Genomic DNA, 14,411 nt, shown 5'->3' with positions numbered 1-14,411 from the left:
GGTAGAACAACGATACGAGCTTGCCTCGTATTTGCATACGAAAGTGTATGTTTCTTACGTGTAACAACATCGATTCACGAATGCGATAAAACGAAAATCGCACGAGCCTCAGAACGAATCACGCGTGAAGCAACAGTGAAAATTTAGAAAGTTTGGAATATCGTGTTTGTTATCTAATCGAGATTTAAGGGTAGGTTCGTAGCAATATGCAGAAAAATGTTCGTACGAAATGGAATCCTTATTTACTATGTCCTTAGCAACCATTCGTTACCGTGCTAATTAGGTTTAATTATTCCCGTCGTGAGAAACTATTCGATTGAAACGTCCTATTCGAGGCTATTTAACATTAATCCTTTTGTCAATGCTCACTCTGGCTTCCTCGGTGGTTTCCGTCATCTCGATGAATTTCTTCCCCACTGTTTCTTCGCGCTTTCACGATTTCGAACAACCGACGTTCTTATGCAGTCAACGCCGTAATGCGACATTAACTCTGTTACCCGGTCTCTTAGCTAACAATGCACCCTTGTCCCTCTCTTCCGCCACCCCTTTGTTTCTACTCCTTCCTGTACCTGTTAGTTTGCATACTATCGATGTTCCATTATTAGGGTACCAATGAAATGTACGAAGAAAATCCCGTTGTATCTCCGATAGGAGAGGAACAATAATCACGAACGATAGAGGAACGATAAAATAAAAAATAATGTCTTATGAAATGGATAAGAAATTTGGTGAAAGTGTTTTGAAAGAAGAGTCGAGAAGTTTATGATAAACGGTTTTATCGAGCGAGCAGTCATCATCGCGATAAGGAAATGAGCAGTGGCTCGGGCAAGATATATGCATAGATAAGGTATACGATAGATCTATCAGCCAATGTATTTCTTCGTCCTTTGTCTCGGGCGATAGCAAACTTTCTTATCATTCTAGTGTCGTTTCCAATGTTACCGATTCAGCATAGAATAAGATCGCGACATTAGTAGTGGTTGGAATTAAAACTAAATGTTACTGTAAAAATAAGGGTAAAAAGAGGTACAAAATAGTGTTTGTGAAACGATTAGAAAGAAATATATTTATACTCGATTAAAGGGCAAGTTGTACAAGTAGTTATGAATTTGCAGAAACTCGGATAAAATTTTCTATTCTCCGAATAATATCATTTCTCGCATAGATTATTACAACGTTCCAAGAGTACATATTTTATTTCTATCTTTCGTATATTACGTCAGTCTCTCGACTTATAACATAACTCTCATCTTTTGGTAATGGTAAAATCCCAAACCTTACCTTTGTTAACGTTACAACTATCCTCAAGCTAGCATCAGTGCATTTAATACTCTTGAATCTATCGTTCAATATTATCACACAATTTCGACTCGATCTTCGATATTTCGAAAGAAAAAGATTGCAGATGAAATGCAAATTCTAGAGTCATGTACATACATCTAACTTCTTGGGCCATCGCACGTAGGAAATCTTAACGAACCGAATGAAACGAATGAATTAAAATCCATGACATACTAAAAGAAAAATATTCCAGGTTAAACGTAAATTGCAATGTTATCTATGCCCTTGATCCACATATGTCCTAATTTCTTTTCCAATACATAATGCCATTTTTCTATACGAGGTCTAAATTAATTTTTCCAGTTACCCTTAGCTATTTCTTTGCAATTCTAAACGATAAAGCAAAAGAGCAACAGCTAAAAACATCGCGAAGTAAAATTATCTTGCGAAAATATTTATATAAAATTCTAAAATCCTCGATAAAATTGAAAAATCGATCTCCATTCTTTCACCTTCCCTCTTCTCTTCCTCAAAGCCAGCCGCGAAACAATTCTCAGCAACAAATCATCTGAAATTGAATCAAAGAGAATCAAAAGGCTTCATCGCGTTCGAATCTGAGAGATGCAACGAGAAGGAAATCGCCGAGAGGCGTGGAAGATTTGCACACGCGGGCAATAAAATAGTATCGATCAGTCGATGAGAACAATGGAGGAGGCTGGCAAGAATTCAAAAGTTTGCCAGCAAGTATCGTTCTGTTTCCAGGAAGCCGTTCGATGGAAGGGGTTTTCGACCCTGTTCCAGCCTCGTGCTGCCGGTTGCGGACCAGCGGCCACCGCGTGTATCTACTAACGTCGGTGTATTGACTAATGACTGGTAGGCTGTTGCAAGTAGTACCACTCCGTGTCAGGACGGACACACTCGAGTCTCGCGATCATATTAATGGCGCGCGACCGTCGCGAACACAGGGGTTAAGGCGCATTTATGTAACACGTAGGCGAGGAGTTCCTTCGACGTCGCGCGACCTACATTTCCTGACCAATGTCTGGGAAAAACGGGGTCATGAACGCGAACGATACGCTGGCAACCGTTTGCGGAAAAACCCTATTCTTAATTTTGCCAATATGACGATGCCTCGTTCTGATGTTCGTAAGATTTCAAAAAGTTTCGTACGATACACATAACATATATTTATAAAAGTTTTCTATGGTAAATATCCACGATACCTTTACGAATCATTGTACGTTGGCGGAAGTAATCATTTCCGAACAAATAGTCGAACATTTTTTACAATAGTTCGTCTTTTACTCGAAGATAAGATATTTTGTTTTCGTAGATAAAATTCTTCGAAATTCTCTCCCTTGTTTCGTAGAGTTTGCGAGAGATACTCATTAAAAAATCGTTATTATTAACGTATTAAAATATAGAGCAAAAATTATCGAGTACAAAAAAGCTAGACCATATAGTATATAATTGTGAATAATACAAAATCTTTCGTGCATATACGATCAATGTTGATCGATGAATCTTCTCGATAACAACAAACAACGTAGAGAGAAAATCATAGGATTGGAATGAATATCATAACGAATAAATTAGAATTCCCTTTAAAGCCACTGTTCGATAATTAACATCTGCATTAGTAATTGCATGGCACTTGGTTTTATTAAAAAGAAACGTGTAACGAACGTAGAAGCACACAAATATACAAGTCCTCGTTAATTTCAGCGAATTTCGCAATCAAAATCTCAATAATCGCGTAATCGATGCTTGTTAAGGATATTGGAATAAATGAATACAAAGCGTTATACCGAGTCGTATATCGAGTGAAATTTGCGATATCTACGATCTCGCCATTTATTATTGGAATATCATCTTACTATTCTATGGCGCTAGGACAATAATCGTTAATATTGTACCGTTATCGTCGAATTCGTATCACGACGTATGTAGTACACCCGTCATTGCGCTCGGACAACTAGAATCGCACCGTAGAATCCACCGTGATTCGAGTTTCCTGCGTCCTGATCGCAAGTTATCAACGCATGCAGGATGAAAGCACGCGAAATTAAACGCTTCATTAACAACACGCACGATCGCAACATCTTCTCCTTTTTATTTAACGAGAGCGCTCGTTGATACGCGTGGAAAAAATCGATCGATCTAAACATTGAAACAGACAACAGGCAAAGCGTGAATAAAACGCATGCTTGCATCCTAACAACGAGTTTTTCTTGCGAGTTAATTCGTGTTTTTGATTGCTTGCGCGCAAGATCGAGTATTTCAGCGATCAAATAGAACATTTTTAGAATCGATAAATTCGCAAACCAGTTACTTCTTTCGTTCTAGATATATAGATTATCGTAACAATAAATGGATATTAATTAACGAGAATACTTCTTCTCTTTTTTTTCTTTACCTTTTATTATCTCTTTTTAGATGTTTCATTTGCAGCGCTGAAATGACTCTTTAAAGCACTCTCGGCCTGTCAGGTGAAACCTCAAGATACTATTGTACTTTGCAACCTGTGTGTCTCGTGTGATAATCACGATGCAATGTATCGACCAATTATTGTTACTTTTTTATTCCGTTTCGTTTATTCCAATTACTCGAAAGAGATCGAACAGAAGAGAAATATATCGTTTCAAAGGACAACTTAGACAGAGAGCGAGAGAAAGAGAGAGGGAGAGAAAGCAAGTTTCAATGGATCGTCGCAATCGACGAGTTTCCTCGTATTTCGCGTCAAGTCCGTTTCATGGAGGTCGAAGAAACGCGCAAGTATCGACCGTTTCCAGCGTCTATAGTTGAAAACTCGCTTCTCTGTCAAAACTTTCGGAATGAAAATGAAATATTCGCGAGGTCCCAATGTCATGTTTATCACACAAGGCAGCGCGGGTTTAGCATCGCGACGATCATCGATCGTACACAACCACATTATGACGCCGGACATTCGTGGGTGATCGATCAACCTTCCGTTTTAACAACCACTTAAAATATGCAATAACAGCACGTCCGGTGGTGAGGTACGTTACAAAACTAGTACAAAACTAGCAGCTAGGTACAAAAATGTAATTAATCGTTAATAACGAAGGCCGCCCGGAAAACTGCCAGGGACCAATCTCGCGTTTTCCTTTCATCCTCGTCTCGTTCTCAGTTCGTCGTTATTTTTATCCGCGTTGCTTTTATCATAAGACGAGGAAAAGAAAAAAAAAAAGAAAAAATATAGAGGAGAAAGAAATGAGAAAAAGAAGCAACGCTTCGATCTTCCTTTTTCAGATGCAGGTACTGTTACCTCTATCTTTTTCTCCTCCTTTTGTTTTATCCAGTTCTGTATGCTTGATTTATTCCCTTCCTCCGCTTCGTTCTCGTTCCTTCCTTCTCTTTGAGCGACTTTAAAGTATTTAGAATCTCGTTATCGCTGAGGAATTTAATACTGCTCGGTTTGGCGGTTTCGCGGATGCACGCTAACGTGGGTGGCACACCGGCTTTGATGGAACACGCCCGGAAGCTGGTATTTCGACTGGCGTTCCCGTTTGATAAATGTTTCAAGCGACCATCGCTTTGCTGCTTCTCCTCTTGTGTGGCATTACGAAGTAATCAAATTCTGCTTTAGGGAGGGCGCGTCCTGCTGTTGAAATCTTACGTTTTAGAGAGCTGGTTGCTATTCAGAATAATTGTTAAGAAGAACATTTGATAGACATCGCATACAAATGTTCAATACTGTCTATACTATGTTGAAATAATTATTTCAATGAAAAATATATTTTAATGAAACGGATTATTTCATTTGTAATTAAGATAGCTTTGATTTAGAAGTTCGCGTATTATCCTCTTTTTTTTTAATAAGAAAGTGAATATTAGGAACAGCATGTTTAAATAAATCTAGCAAATTTGATATGAAAAAGAGATATTGTCGAGCTGAGTAAGAGATTTGGGAAACCTTCTACGCTTAACTTCATCTTATACGTAATAGAAGTGTAATAGAATTTTAAGTGTATCAAGATTCATAAGCATTTCGTAAATGAAATAACAGACACGTTTAACATAATGATACGTTCAAATAAGTATTATAAGTATTATCTCAGCTCAAATAATCATTTCACGTTTAAATAACGCTTAAACAATTACATCGAACGTTCTTGCAAAAAGCAAAAGAACTTCATCGTCACAAAACCCGTTTGAAAGCAGTTTAGAATTTACAAAATTCTTTTTACCAAATGAATCTCTGTCGACACTATGAAGATGAATACGGCGGACACTCGATGGAATTGCCTGATCGCGGAAGGAACATTCATCCGGGCCAGGTGGGCGCTTATCCCTGTGTCGGCGTGCACCCGGGACGTTGCATCGTAAAAGTTTAAAGCGCGTAACGATGGATTTGGACGAAAGAATCGTGGCATGCGCGATCTAATATGTACATACATACACGAAGAGACATTCGCAGCAAAATCATAACATTTTCTTCGTTCTTTTTTTCTTTCTTTTTTTCATTTATGCGCCACGATCAACCCCGGCTAAAGAATTTGCGGAAACATTACACAGAAATAAAAATATCTCGCGAAACGAAAAAGAAACGAAACATAGACAAAACTGTTGCGTTTTTGTTCAATCAATTTTATTGGAATTATTAACAATACGACGGGTGACGGTACCCTCCTTCACGATTACCTCCTCAACTCATTTACGAATCATCGTTAGAAAGGAATGAATCATTTAACTGCGTTAAATCAACACTATATCGTACTGCTTATTATTGCTTTGACTTCGCGAGTTATACAAAGCATTCGAATGAAGTGCGAACGAAGCGAGTTCGTTCGAAAAATACTTCGTTGTCGTGAACAGGTAAAAATTCGCAAGTGCTTTTGATCTTCAAACAGGGATGGACGTGTGTATCTTAGGATAAATCTTAATTGGGATTCATCGATGTTCTTCGCAACAGATATACTTGGAAGAACGGTGAATATCGATACCGTGACTCATCGCACTGGTAAATAACTCGCATGACACGTTGCTCGTTCGTGGTAAACAATTAACGACGATACACGTCGCATAACAATCGTTAAAATTTGTCGAACAATTCGTCGAACGATCAACGAGCCGGCAATTAACAAAGAGATTGGCGTCGCGTCGCTTTTTATCTTGTTGCATTTTAGCCGGGGTGCTGTTTTACATAGCTAAAGTTTCAACTATAACGTAGCCAAAAATTTGCTTCGATTCGGTTCTACAGTTAAGACATCTTGACATCAGAGAACATCAGAGAACCGTGCTCTCGTTATTTTCAATTCGTTTCAACGATAAATTTCTCATTCCATCGAATAATCGCCATAATTCCGTTTAATAATTCGATCAATGTGACGCATTAGCGATGGTAAATTATCGAAAGAACGTTTCGACGCTCCGCACCTTAACATCTGCGTTTTCAGAGCACTTCCGGGCACCTTAACCCTTTAACTTATAGCTTGGTATATCAAAATGGCACGATAAATTACCGTCGCGCATCTAATGGTATTCGTAGCCCCGATCGGGGCGTCCGCTTACGATTTATTTATTAGAAGAGCCTTATAGTTTAATAAAACACGAAGTCTAGAGTAAAAAATAGAGTAGAAGCTGAGACTTTCTAGACACCGATTTGCGTATTGGATTTCTTCTTTAAAGGGTTAACGTTCACCATTCAAGAAATCTCAGGATCTTGCCCACTTGCTTGCGCGTGAGCATCGCTTTTTGGAGCGTAGCGGGAACAATATTTTGCTGTGCTTTTTTTTTCTCTCTCTATCTCTCTCTCTCTCTCTTTCTCTTTTTTCTTTAGTTTCTTTTCTCGTACTTGTTATAATTCAAATAATTTGTACGAAGTAGGTACGAAGCGTGTAATTCAACGCATAATCCTTTTTCCTTCGCTGTACGATCAGACGAGTAATAAAAACTTACTGTTCAACCGATGCTATATCTGCTTCTGAGACCATTCTAAACCTTGAGAACATACATACACAGAAATCGATGAATAGCCTGTAACTTTGAAGCGACGCTAATTAACTTTCGAGCGACACGTCGTTCTTCGATCCAAGTGTTTCGAATTGTATTCCCTCTTTTTTCATATATTCATCCTTTTCAACGATTAAATATCGCCACTGTAGACCAGCTAAGGAATATGCAATAACGAAATAAGATACGAAAGTAAAAACACGGAACTTCTACCTGCGTCAAATTACTCTCTTCGATATACAATTCATTTCTGAATTGAATTTAAACCGTCGTAAGATATCCGCGATATTCTGCTTAACGAAACGGTTAATTACACGCAGCTTTTCATCGCCAATTACGTATAACACGCACACTGTTGAGGCATAAATATCGCCATGACGGAAACGTCGCGGGAAGTTCCGTTATATAAAAGCCGCGTAGCCGTGAAACATTCGTAACCGCGGTACTCAAACAGTGGACTTTATTCGCTATAGAAATGGCCAGGTTTATAAATGAATCTCGCGTTTTATTAATAGCCGTTGCTTTCTCTCCACCCACGGGAAACGGTTTTCGCTAAGTTTTTGCGTTGCGTTTCATGTCGGTCGATTTCCCTTTGAGTAAGAAACGGGGACGAGTTTTAAATTAGATTTTCGCAGCGGACGGCCCATGACGCGACGGTTTGACCGGAAAATGGAATAATGGCGATTTAACTTTAACACGATCCACGATCCGACAACTATATAACGACGTTGCTTCCTTCGACCCGTGTTCACGGCTCTCTCGCAGTTTCTTGTACTTCCATTCAATTAATCTCGCGCATTTATTGCTTCCGTCGGCTGCCAGAATTTCGTAACGCGCCGTTGGTGAAAGTTTGATTACCATTTTAATTGAAATTCGATCCCGTATGATGGAAACACGTGCCTGCTTGAGTTTCACGCTCGATAATCGAGTTTCCAACTCCGCAAGTCCTTCACTTTCAGAAGCAGATCTAGAATCGCGCTGTGAAACGAGTCACAATCCGGCGAATCGGATCTTCCCATTCTTTTTCTTCTCCAACAAGGAGGTTTGCATTCCGTTAAAGCAAGAACTGCTAAAAATCAGATACAAACGACACGATTCGATCGTTTAAGAGATATCAGTTGTGTCGTGTAATGTACCTGTGAAAAGTGAGCAAATAGAAGCTTCCAGTTTGTTCAAACCGAAGGAAATATTAGAATGAAAAGGAGGTACTTAGAAATATTTTCTGCGACAATTCGGTAATAATTATGAAAATCACTTTAAATAAAAACGTACGATTTCGATAGAATTATGTTCGTACACGATGAAAACCACAGAAACTTGCAAGAGGATTTAATAACTGGACGCAAGAGAAGAAATTCGAAGGAGAAGAAAAAGTAAAACGTGTCAGCCCAAGTTTGATTAAAAACGAGAAAGAGAGAGTGGAAGGGAGCCCGATCGCGAGGCCGAGTAGAGGAGGAAGCGCGTTAAAAAAAGCGTATAACCGTCGCGATCGAAATCCCGTCCGCGAGTTTTTGTTTCACATGGGCGTTCTACGGGCGCGCAGATTGACGCGGCGTCGCATTCGTAGAGGCATCTCCGTTAATTGACCTAGTGTTCTCTTGTATTTTGTGTTCGCCTGCTTAATCATCTTCCCTTCGCATCCCCCTTCGATCGATTTTAGTTTCGTAATCGCGCAGGATGCTACGCGATCGCAAGCGACTCTTCGCTCGTCCTCGTGTTATACTTTTACACGTTAATTTATCGCGACTCGCTAAGATAATTGTGTTTGAGCGTGATCTTACCACGTAGATATAGGCAACGATTAGTTTTCCGAGAACGCTCTTCTGAAACCACCGAGAGGAGAGGAACGCGCGAGAAAGCTCTCCGCGTTTCGTCGACTTTCGAGAGCGTTCTTCGAGAAGGAAAAAAGCAAAAAGTAGATAAACAGGGCGTCTCCGATTTAATTAATCCGGACTGTAACGATCAGCGTCGAGCGAACCGTCGCCAAAACGAACAGGATGTCGTCCGTCGTGAATGTTCGATCGACGATTCGTCCACGAGGATCGCGTCCCTTTCGAGAATCTTGATCGCGCGACAAACGCGCCCCAGACTGAGCTTCGATTCTTTCTTTCGGCCTTACACCACGCTCGTTCCCACGTTTTGTCGATAACGTGGATTCTTTTAATAACAGACACGTACACATCTGTATATTTATATATGTGTATATACGTATAATCGATTATATTTCAATCGAAATCGTATAGAAAAAGCAATACCCTAATAGTTTACGCGATTTCTTTAAATAACTCGAATAAGAAGTGTTTTGACGAAGAAGCGACCACGTGTCTTTGTCAGACACGGTTTCTCGTTTTTTCGACGTCTTAATTTTCTTAACGTCTTTTTCTCTAATCGTCTTAACGGTTCGTTAGGTTCTTAATTACACGCGGTTTGACAGTTTGAATCGAGACGAACTGATCTAACGGCAAATGGTAATTCAGTTAGCAAAAATCTTAGTCTTCGAAGTTTCGGTTTATTATCGTGGCGCTTGATTGCTCGTTGATCTTACGGAGAGATTTACGTTATTGTACTTGGCCGATCAATCGTGTTCGGCTAGGAATAATTTGTCTCCTGTGGCGCGGAAAGAGAAACAGAAAGCAATAGTCTTAATCGAATCGCGTCCACGCGAAACGGAAAATAAATGGATCGGATAAATATCCAGAGACTCTAAGGAACGATCATTTGCAAGGAAACAGTGACTGAAAAGGAAGTATTCTTCTTTCGAGGCAGAAAAGTTTGGCGCTTATCGAAGAAGTTCGTTGGTGAAAAGTCATTTCTTTTTTACTAGTTCCCTGAAATTTATTCCGTATTTTGAGACGCGACCAGATTGATCGCGCGTCTTACTCGTCGGACGTCGTGGTAGCGCTTTTCGGAACAAAGAATCTCAGTCTCAGCCTTCGAAGGAGACTCCGAGAGAACGGTGGCGGATGCAAGAAACGACCTCGAATACCGAGAGATGAAAAGCGATGCTCTAAGAATGGGGCGCGTGTTGTAAAACGCTCGCGCGCAAAAGGAAAGCGTTTCCTCTCTTGTTCTCGTAGGCGTTTGGCTTTTAATCGTCGTCGTCGAGGCCGAGCAGCTCCGGCGGAAGTCGTCTGTGCCGGCAGCACAACGTCAGACAGAGCACACGAGCCGCTAGTCGAAACTGCGGGCTCAGGGTACCAAGGACCACCGCTTTCCAGAAACTGTTCGTCACCCCCAACCACACTACCGCGAAATGGAGAAACGGCACCTGCAGCGTAAACATTAACATCTGTGAATTGTAAAAGTAATTTAAATATCGCGATACAGGTCTTCCTTACAAGGCGAAAGTCTGCGTCGTGTTATACGTCGAGAGCTTGTTATACGAGAACGAGAAGAGCGCGCAATATTATTTAACAAACGCCGAGAATTCTTCCTCTCGAAACCGTACAAACTCAGAAACGCAATAATTGCTCCAGTAGAATTGTGTCGAATTTAAATAAAACAATAGAATCGATGTAACGTATGCATCATTAGCAACGAACGTGTTAATGAAACCTGAACTTTAATTAAAACCAAAAATATTATTTTCACCTCTCTTTATAAGCAGAAAACAATGCAAAAAAACATACAGACTATGTGAAAAAAGACCAACGTACGTAAAAAGAGATCGACATAACGCGAAACCTTTATTCTAAAACTTTATATTTAAAGGCAAGCTATAACTCTCGAAACATCTAAAAGCGAGACGAAATTCACGATGTCTCGTATGAACACGTCGAGACTGACCTTTCCCCTATGTTTCGTTGCGTTCACACAGAAAGAGAGAGAGAGAGAAAGAGAGAGGAGGGACGTTTAAATTACCTGCGGCGGTCCGTTAACGACAGCGTATATCCGGAGACCGGCATACGGTGCCCAGGACACCCAAAAAGTCATCACCAGGACAAAGGACATGATATGACTCGGATTGCTCAAGTTTTCCGAGAGCGCGGTCGCGTACTCCTTGTCGTGAATCAGTACGCCGGATTTTAGTCGTCTCATCATCGTGAAGATGTAGCAATAGGTGTAGACGATGGTGATGACCGATGGGCCTAGCACGAGGATCGACAGTGTGATGGTGTAAGCAGCCATGTTGCCCCAATCGAGCATACAGATGAACGCCTCCCGGTCGAAAATCGGCTTTTGGAAACCTAGAAGAGGCGGACAGCACATCATCGCCACGCTGATCCACGTGAAGACCATCCAGCACTGGCATCGGGTTTTCGTCTGCACGGTCTCGTATCGCAATGGTTTCCTGTGAAACCGAATCGTTTTGTTAGTTAATACTCGTACGAATAGGAAAACGTTTCAAGCTAAACTTCTGTACCTGTAAAGTTATGCTTTGAGAAGTTAAAACGTTTTAGTACATTCCATTTGTGTTCATAAGTATCAGGATATCTGCTGATCTCGCATAAACCGTGACAATTGACCCAGGTTATTAGAGAAATGATTAATCGACTAAAGTTATTTATTCATGCAGGGCAAAGATTTAGAATACGGAAAAAAATCTGTCAAAGTTATTTGCAAGAGTGATAAGAATTATCAATAACGAATTAGTAGTATATTAACACGCGCAATTCTACGATGTTTGAGATTTTATCGAAAAATTTGAATCTGGTTCGCAAATGTATGGAATCGAAAAATAACAAGTAAAATGAAAAATAATGTACTAATATATATTAATTAATAATAAATTAGAGTGCCATCGTCGAATTCATGATTTTTAATTAACTTTCAATCTATAATTGATGATATTTATATATTTGACATACAACAACAGATTTTTTATATTGCAAAGTTTCGAATAAAATAAAGTTTCTAATAACTATTTAAGCTTCGCCTACTTGTCGTAATAAGTATTCTAATGCTTATGAACATGAGTGTAGATCGAAAAGTTAAAGGTTACAATTGAGTTTGTGATAGAGAAATGAAAGGTCGAGGATACAGAATTTTCGTTCCAACGAATAATGTAAGTGGACAATTATTATATATATACAATAGTAAATGGTGCAATGTAAGTTATTGATCGAAGATGTAGGCGAAATGAATTAGAAAGGTTGTCGAAGATTGTCTAGATTTTAGTTTACCTATAATCTTGACATCGGTTATCGCTCCATCTTAGACCTATATTACTGTGATACGAATCTGTTAGGCTAATAAACGATAAAGCTATTGTAGATTATAAGGAATATCAAGATTATCGTATTCTTTCCGGTGATATGTATACCGTGAACTTGAATTTATATACCTTCAACTGTATATCTAAGGATACAAAACCTACCATCTAATCGCGTACTCAAGGTATATGTATGTATTAAGTTCTACACGTAGAGAAGATGTAAAAACTTTCATCGTTATATCCAGCTTTTTGAATATCAGACGAACATTAAGAGTTAAAGTTATTTATCCGATATTCTTCTCGAATGCTACTTGTCGTTTCAAAGAATACTAATAAAAAAAAAAAAGAGAAAAGTTGCAAAGATAAAACTTATTAAAAAATTCCATAATATTTCTAGATCTTACAGATTTCTAGATTTATTTACATTTTATCAATCGATACGGAAAGAAAATATTTTACGATTGGATTTTACGTACCTGATGGCCAAATACCGATCCACAGAAATCCACATGAAGGTGTAAACAGATACCGCCCAGAGAGTAACCTCCAAATAGCCAACGAGACGACACACGACGTCCCCATAGACCCATCGTCGTACCAACGCTGGATACACCGAGAGCGGAACCACCAGCAGACCACAAAGAAGGTCCGCCGAAGCGAGAGATAGCAAGTAGTAGTTTATCACCTCGGAGGGACCTATGCGGTGTGATTCTCATTTGTATTTACCTCGAGTGTGAATCACCAAACGGTCGGGTTTCACCGAATGTTACAGTTTTTATTGCTTTTTCGTTGTTCTGCGGTGACAGGGTCACCGGGAGAGGCAATTAAAAGAAACCCACAGCGACAAAGAAACTACAAGTCATTGCAACACCGATTGCCAGGGTAATATTACGAAATCACGCATAAAATATATAAAATACTAGTACGATTAAATTTCGCTATTGTGTTATTTGATTGATTATATGTAAACATTTCTTTTAAGCGCGCGCGATAAAGCGTTCTAATATTTTATCGGACAAGTAAAAAATCGCCGCAGTTTACATCTGATATATTAACGAATTAACGACTCTAGAACTATATAACGACGTTTTCATAGATGATTAAGCCTGTTGCGTTGTTTTTATATCTTAGACTGGAAATATGTTTTAACAAAATGTTTACACAAGTAACTTTCGTGATATTTGGTAGGCATGTTGTCTTTTTATGTAAAATTACGTAACAAGATGAATGTCTAATATTCGTTCCAAATATCTTACTCCAACCATGCATTTACGACTCTTATACTTTTATATATACAGTAATAACATAATTTAACAATATTTTTATGTTTTTTTAATTCAATTCATCAGACCATTTACGAAAAGAAAAGAAAGCCCGATGTAATCCCTTATTTTTCAAACAAATGCGTGAAATTTGTTAAAAACGTCTGAAATCTATCGTTTTACAGATTACAGATTTGGTAGCTGCGGTGTTAATAAATGTGTAAAAATTCGCAGTGTAGTTGAAACATGTTACAGGACTTACCACGGAAATTAAGGTAGGTGGCGATGATGAGGAGATTCGAGAAGATGATGGCGACACTGACCACGAAGATGAGGCCCGCCTGCATGAGAGCCTCCAGCGAGGGCTCCTCCATGCCGCCACCCTTTCGAGCTGCATCCCCCCACCCGCCCTTAGGTGCTGTTACCCGTCACCCCCCCGCCGCCTTTGTCAACAGCCACTAAACAGCCAGGCGCTAGGCCTTCCTGGTAGCTTGTACCTGGTTTCACCTCCGCTTCCTGCCCTCTCCTTTCTTCGCTTCGAGACCTGCCCTGCCGCAGGCTGTCAAATCCTCCACCAGCAAATGACAAACTTTCGCCGAGATCTTTACACGAACGTACCTTCTCTAACGACCTCGTAACTTCGACGATCTTGATGGAGGATCGATATAGCTATATTGCTGCAAGCAGAGAGTAGAAATAGCTGACGCCTCGTTTTTAATTTACGGGTGTATCACGAG

The 14,411-nt window shown here is 39.7% G+C and overlaps 1 protein-coding gene across 1 annotated transcript; it reads right to left on the bottom strand.

Moving 5' to 3' along the window:
• Positions 1-10,028: 10,028 nt before the first annotated feature.
• On the bottom strand, positions 10,029-14,093 carry LOC117233145 (beta-2 adrenergic receptor). Its single transcript, XM_033493161.1, has 4 exons — positions 13,937-14,093; positions 12,889-13,108; positions 11,119-11,548; positions 10,029-10,525 (listed from the first exon to the last, which is right to left on the bottom strand). Exons 1-4 carry the CDS (start codon positions 14,046-14,048, stop codon positions 10,346-10,348), a joined length of 942 nt encoding a protein of 313 aa, XP_033349052.1. The 5' UTR covers positions 14,049-14,093; the 3' UTR covers positions 10,029-10,345.
• Positions 14,094-14,411: the final 318 nt, after the last annotated feature.

Source organism: Bombus vosnesenskii, unplaced genomic scaffold (assembly GCF_011952255.1).
Source record: "Bombus vosnesenskii isolate JDL3184/JDL3185 unplaced genomic scaffold, Bvos_JDL3184-5_v1.1 scf7180000013295, whole genome shotgun sequence".
NCBI classification, from domain to species: Eukaryota; Metazoa; Arthropoda; class Insecta; order Hymenoptera; family Apidae; genus Bombus; species Bombus vosnesenskii.
The sequence above is the reverse complement of the archived record's forward strand: the minus strand, read 5'-3'. Positions and strand labels throughout refer to the sequence as shown.

Coding starts and splice junctions, on each gene's coding strand:
- LOC117233145 (XM_033493161.1), bottom strand. CDS start 14,048: ATGGAGGAGCCCTCGCTGGAGGCTCTCATGCAGGCGGGCCTCATCTTC. Junction 13,109..13,936: donor CACCTACCTTAATTTCCGTG/GTAAGTCCTGTA, acceptor CACACCGCATAG/GTCCCTCCGAGGTGATAAAC. Junction 10,526..11,118: donor TCGTTAACGGACCGCCGCAG/GTAATTTAAACG, acceptor TTTACGCTGCAG/GTGCCGTTTCTCCATTTCGC.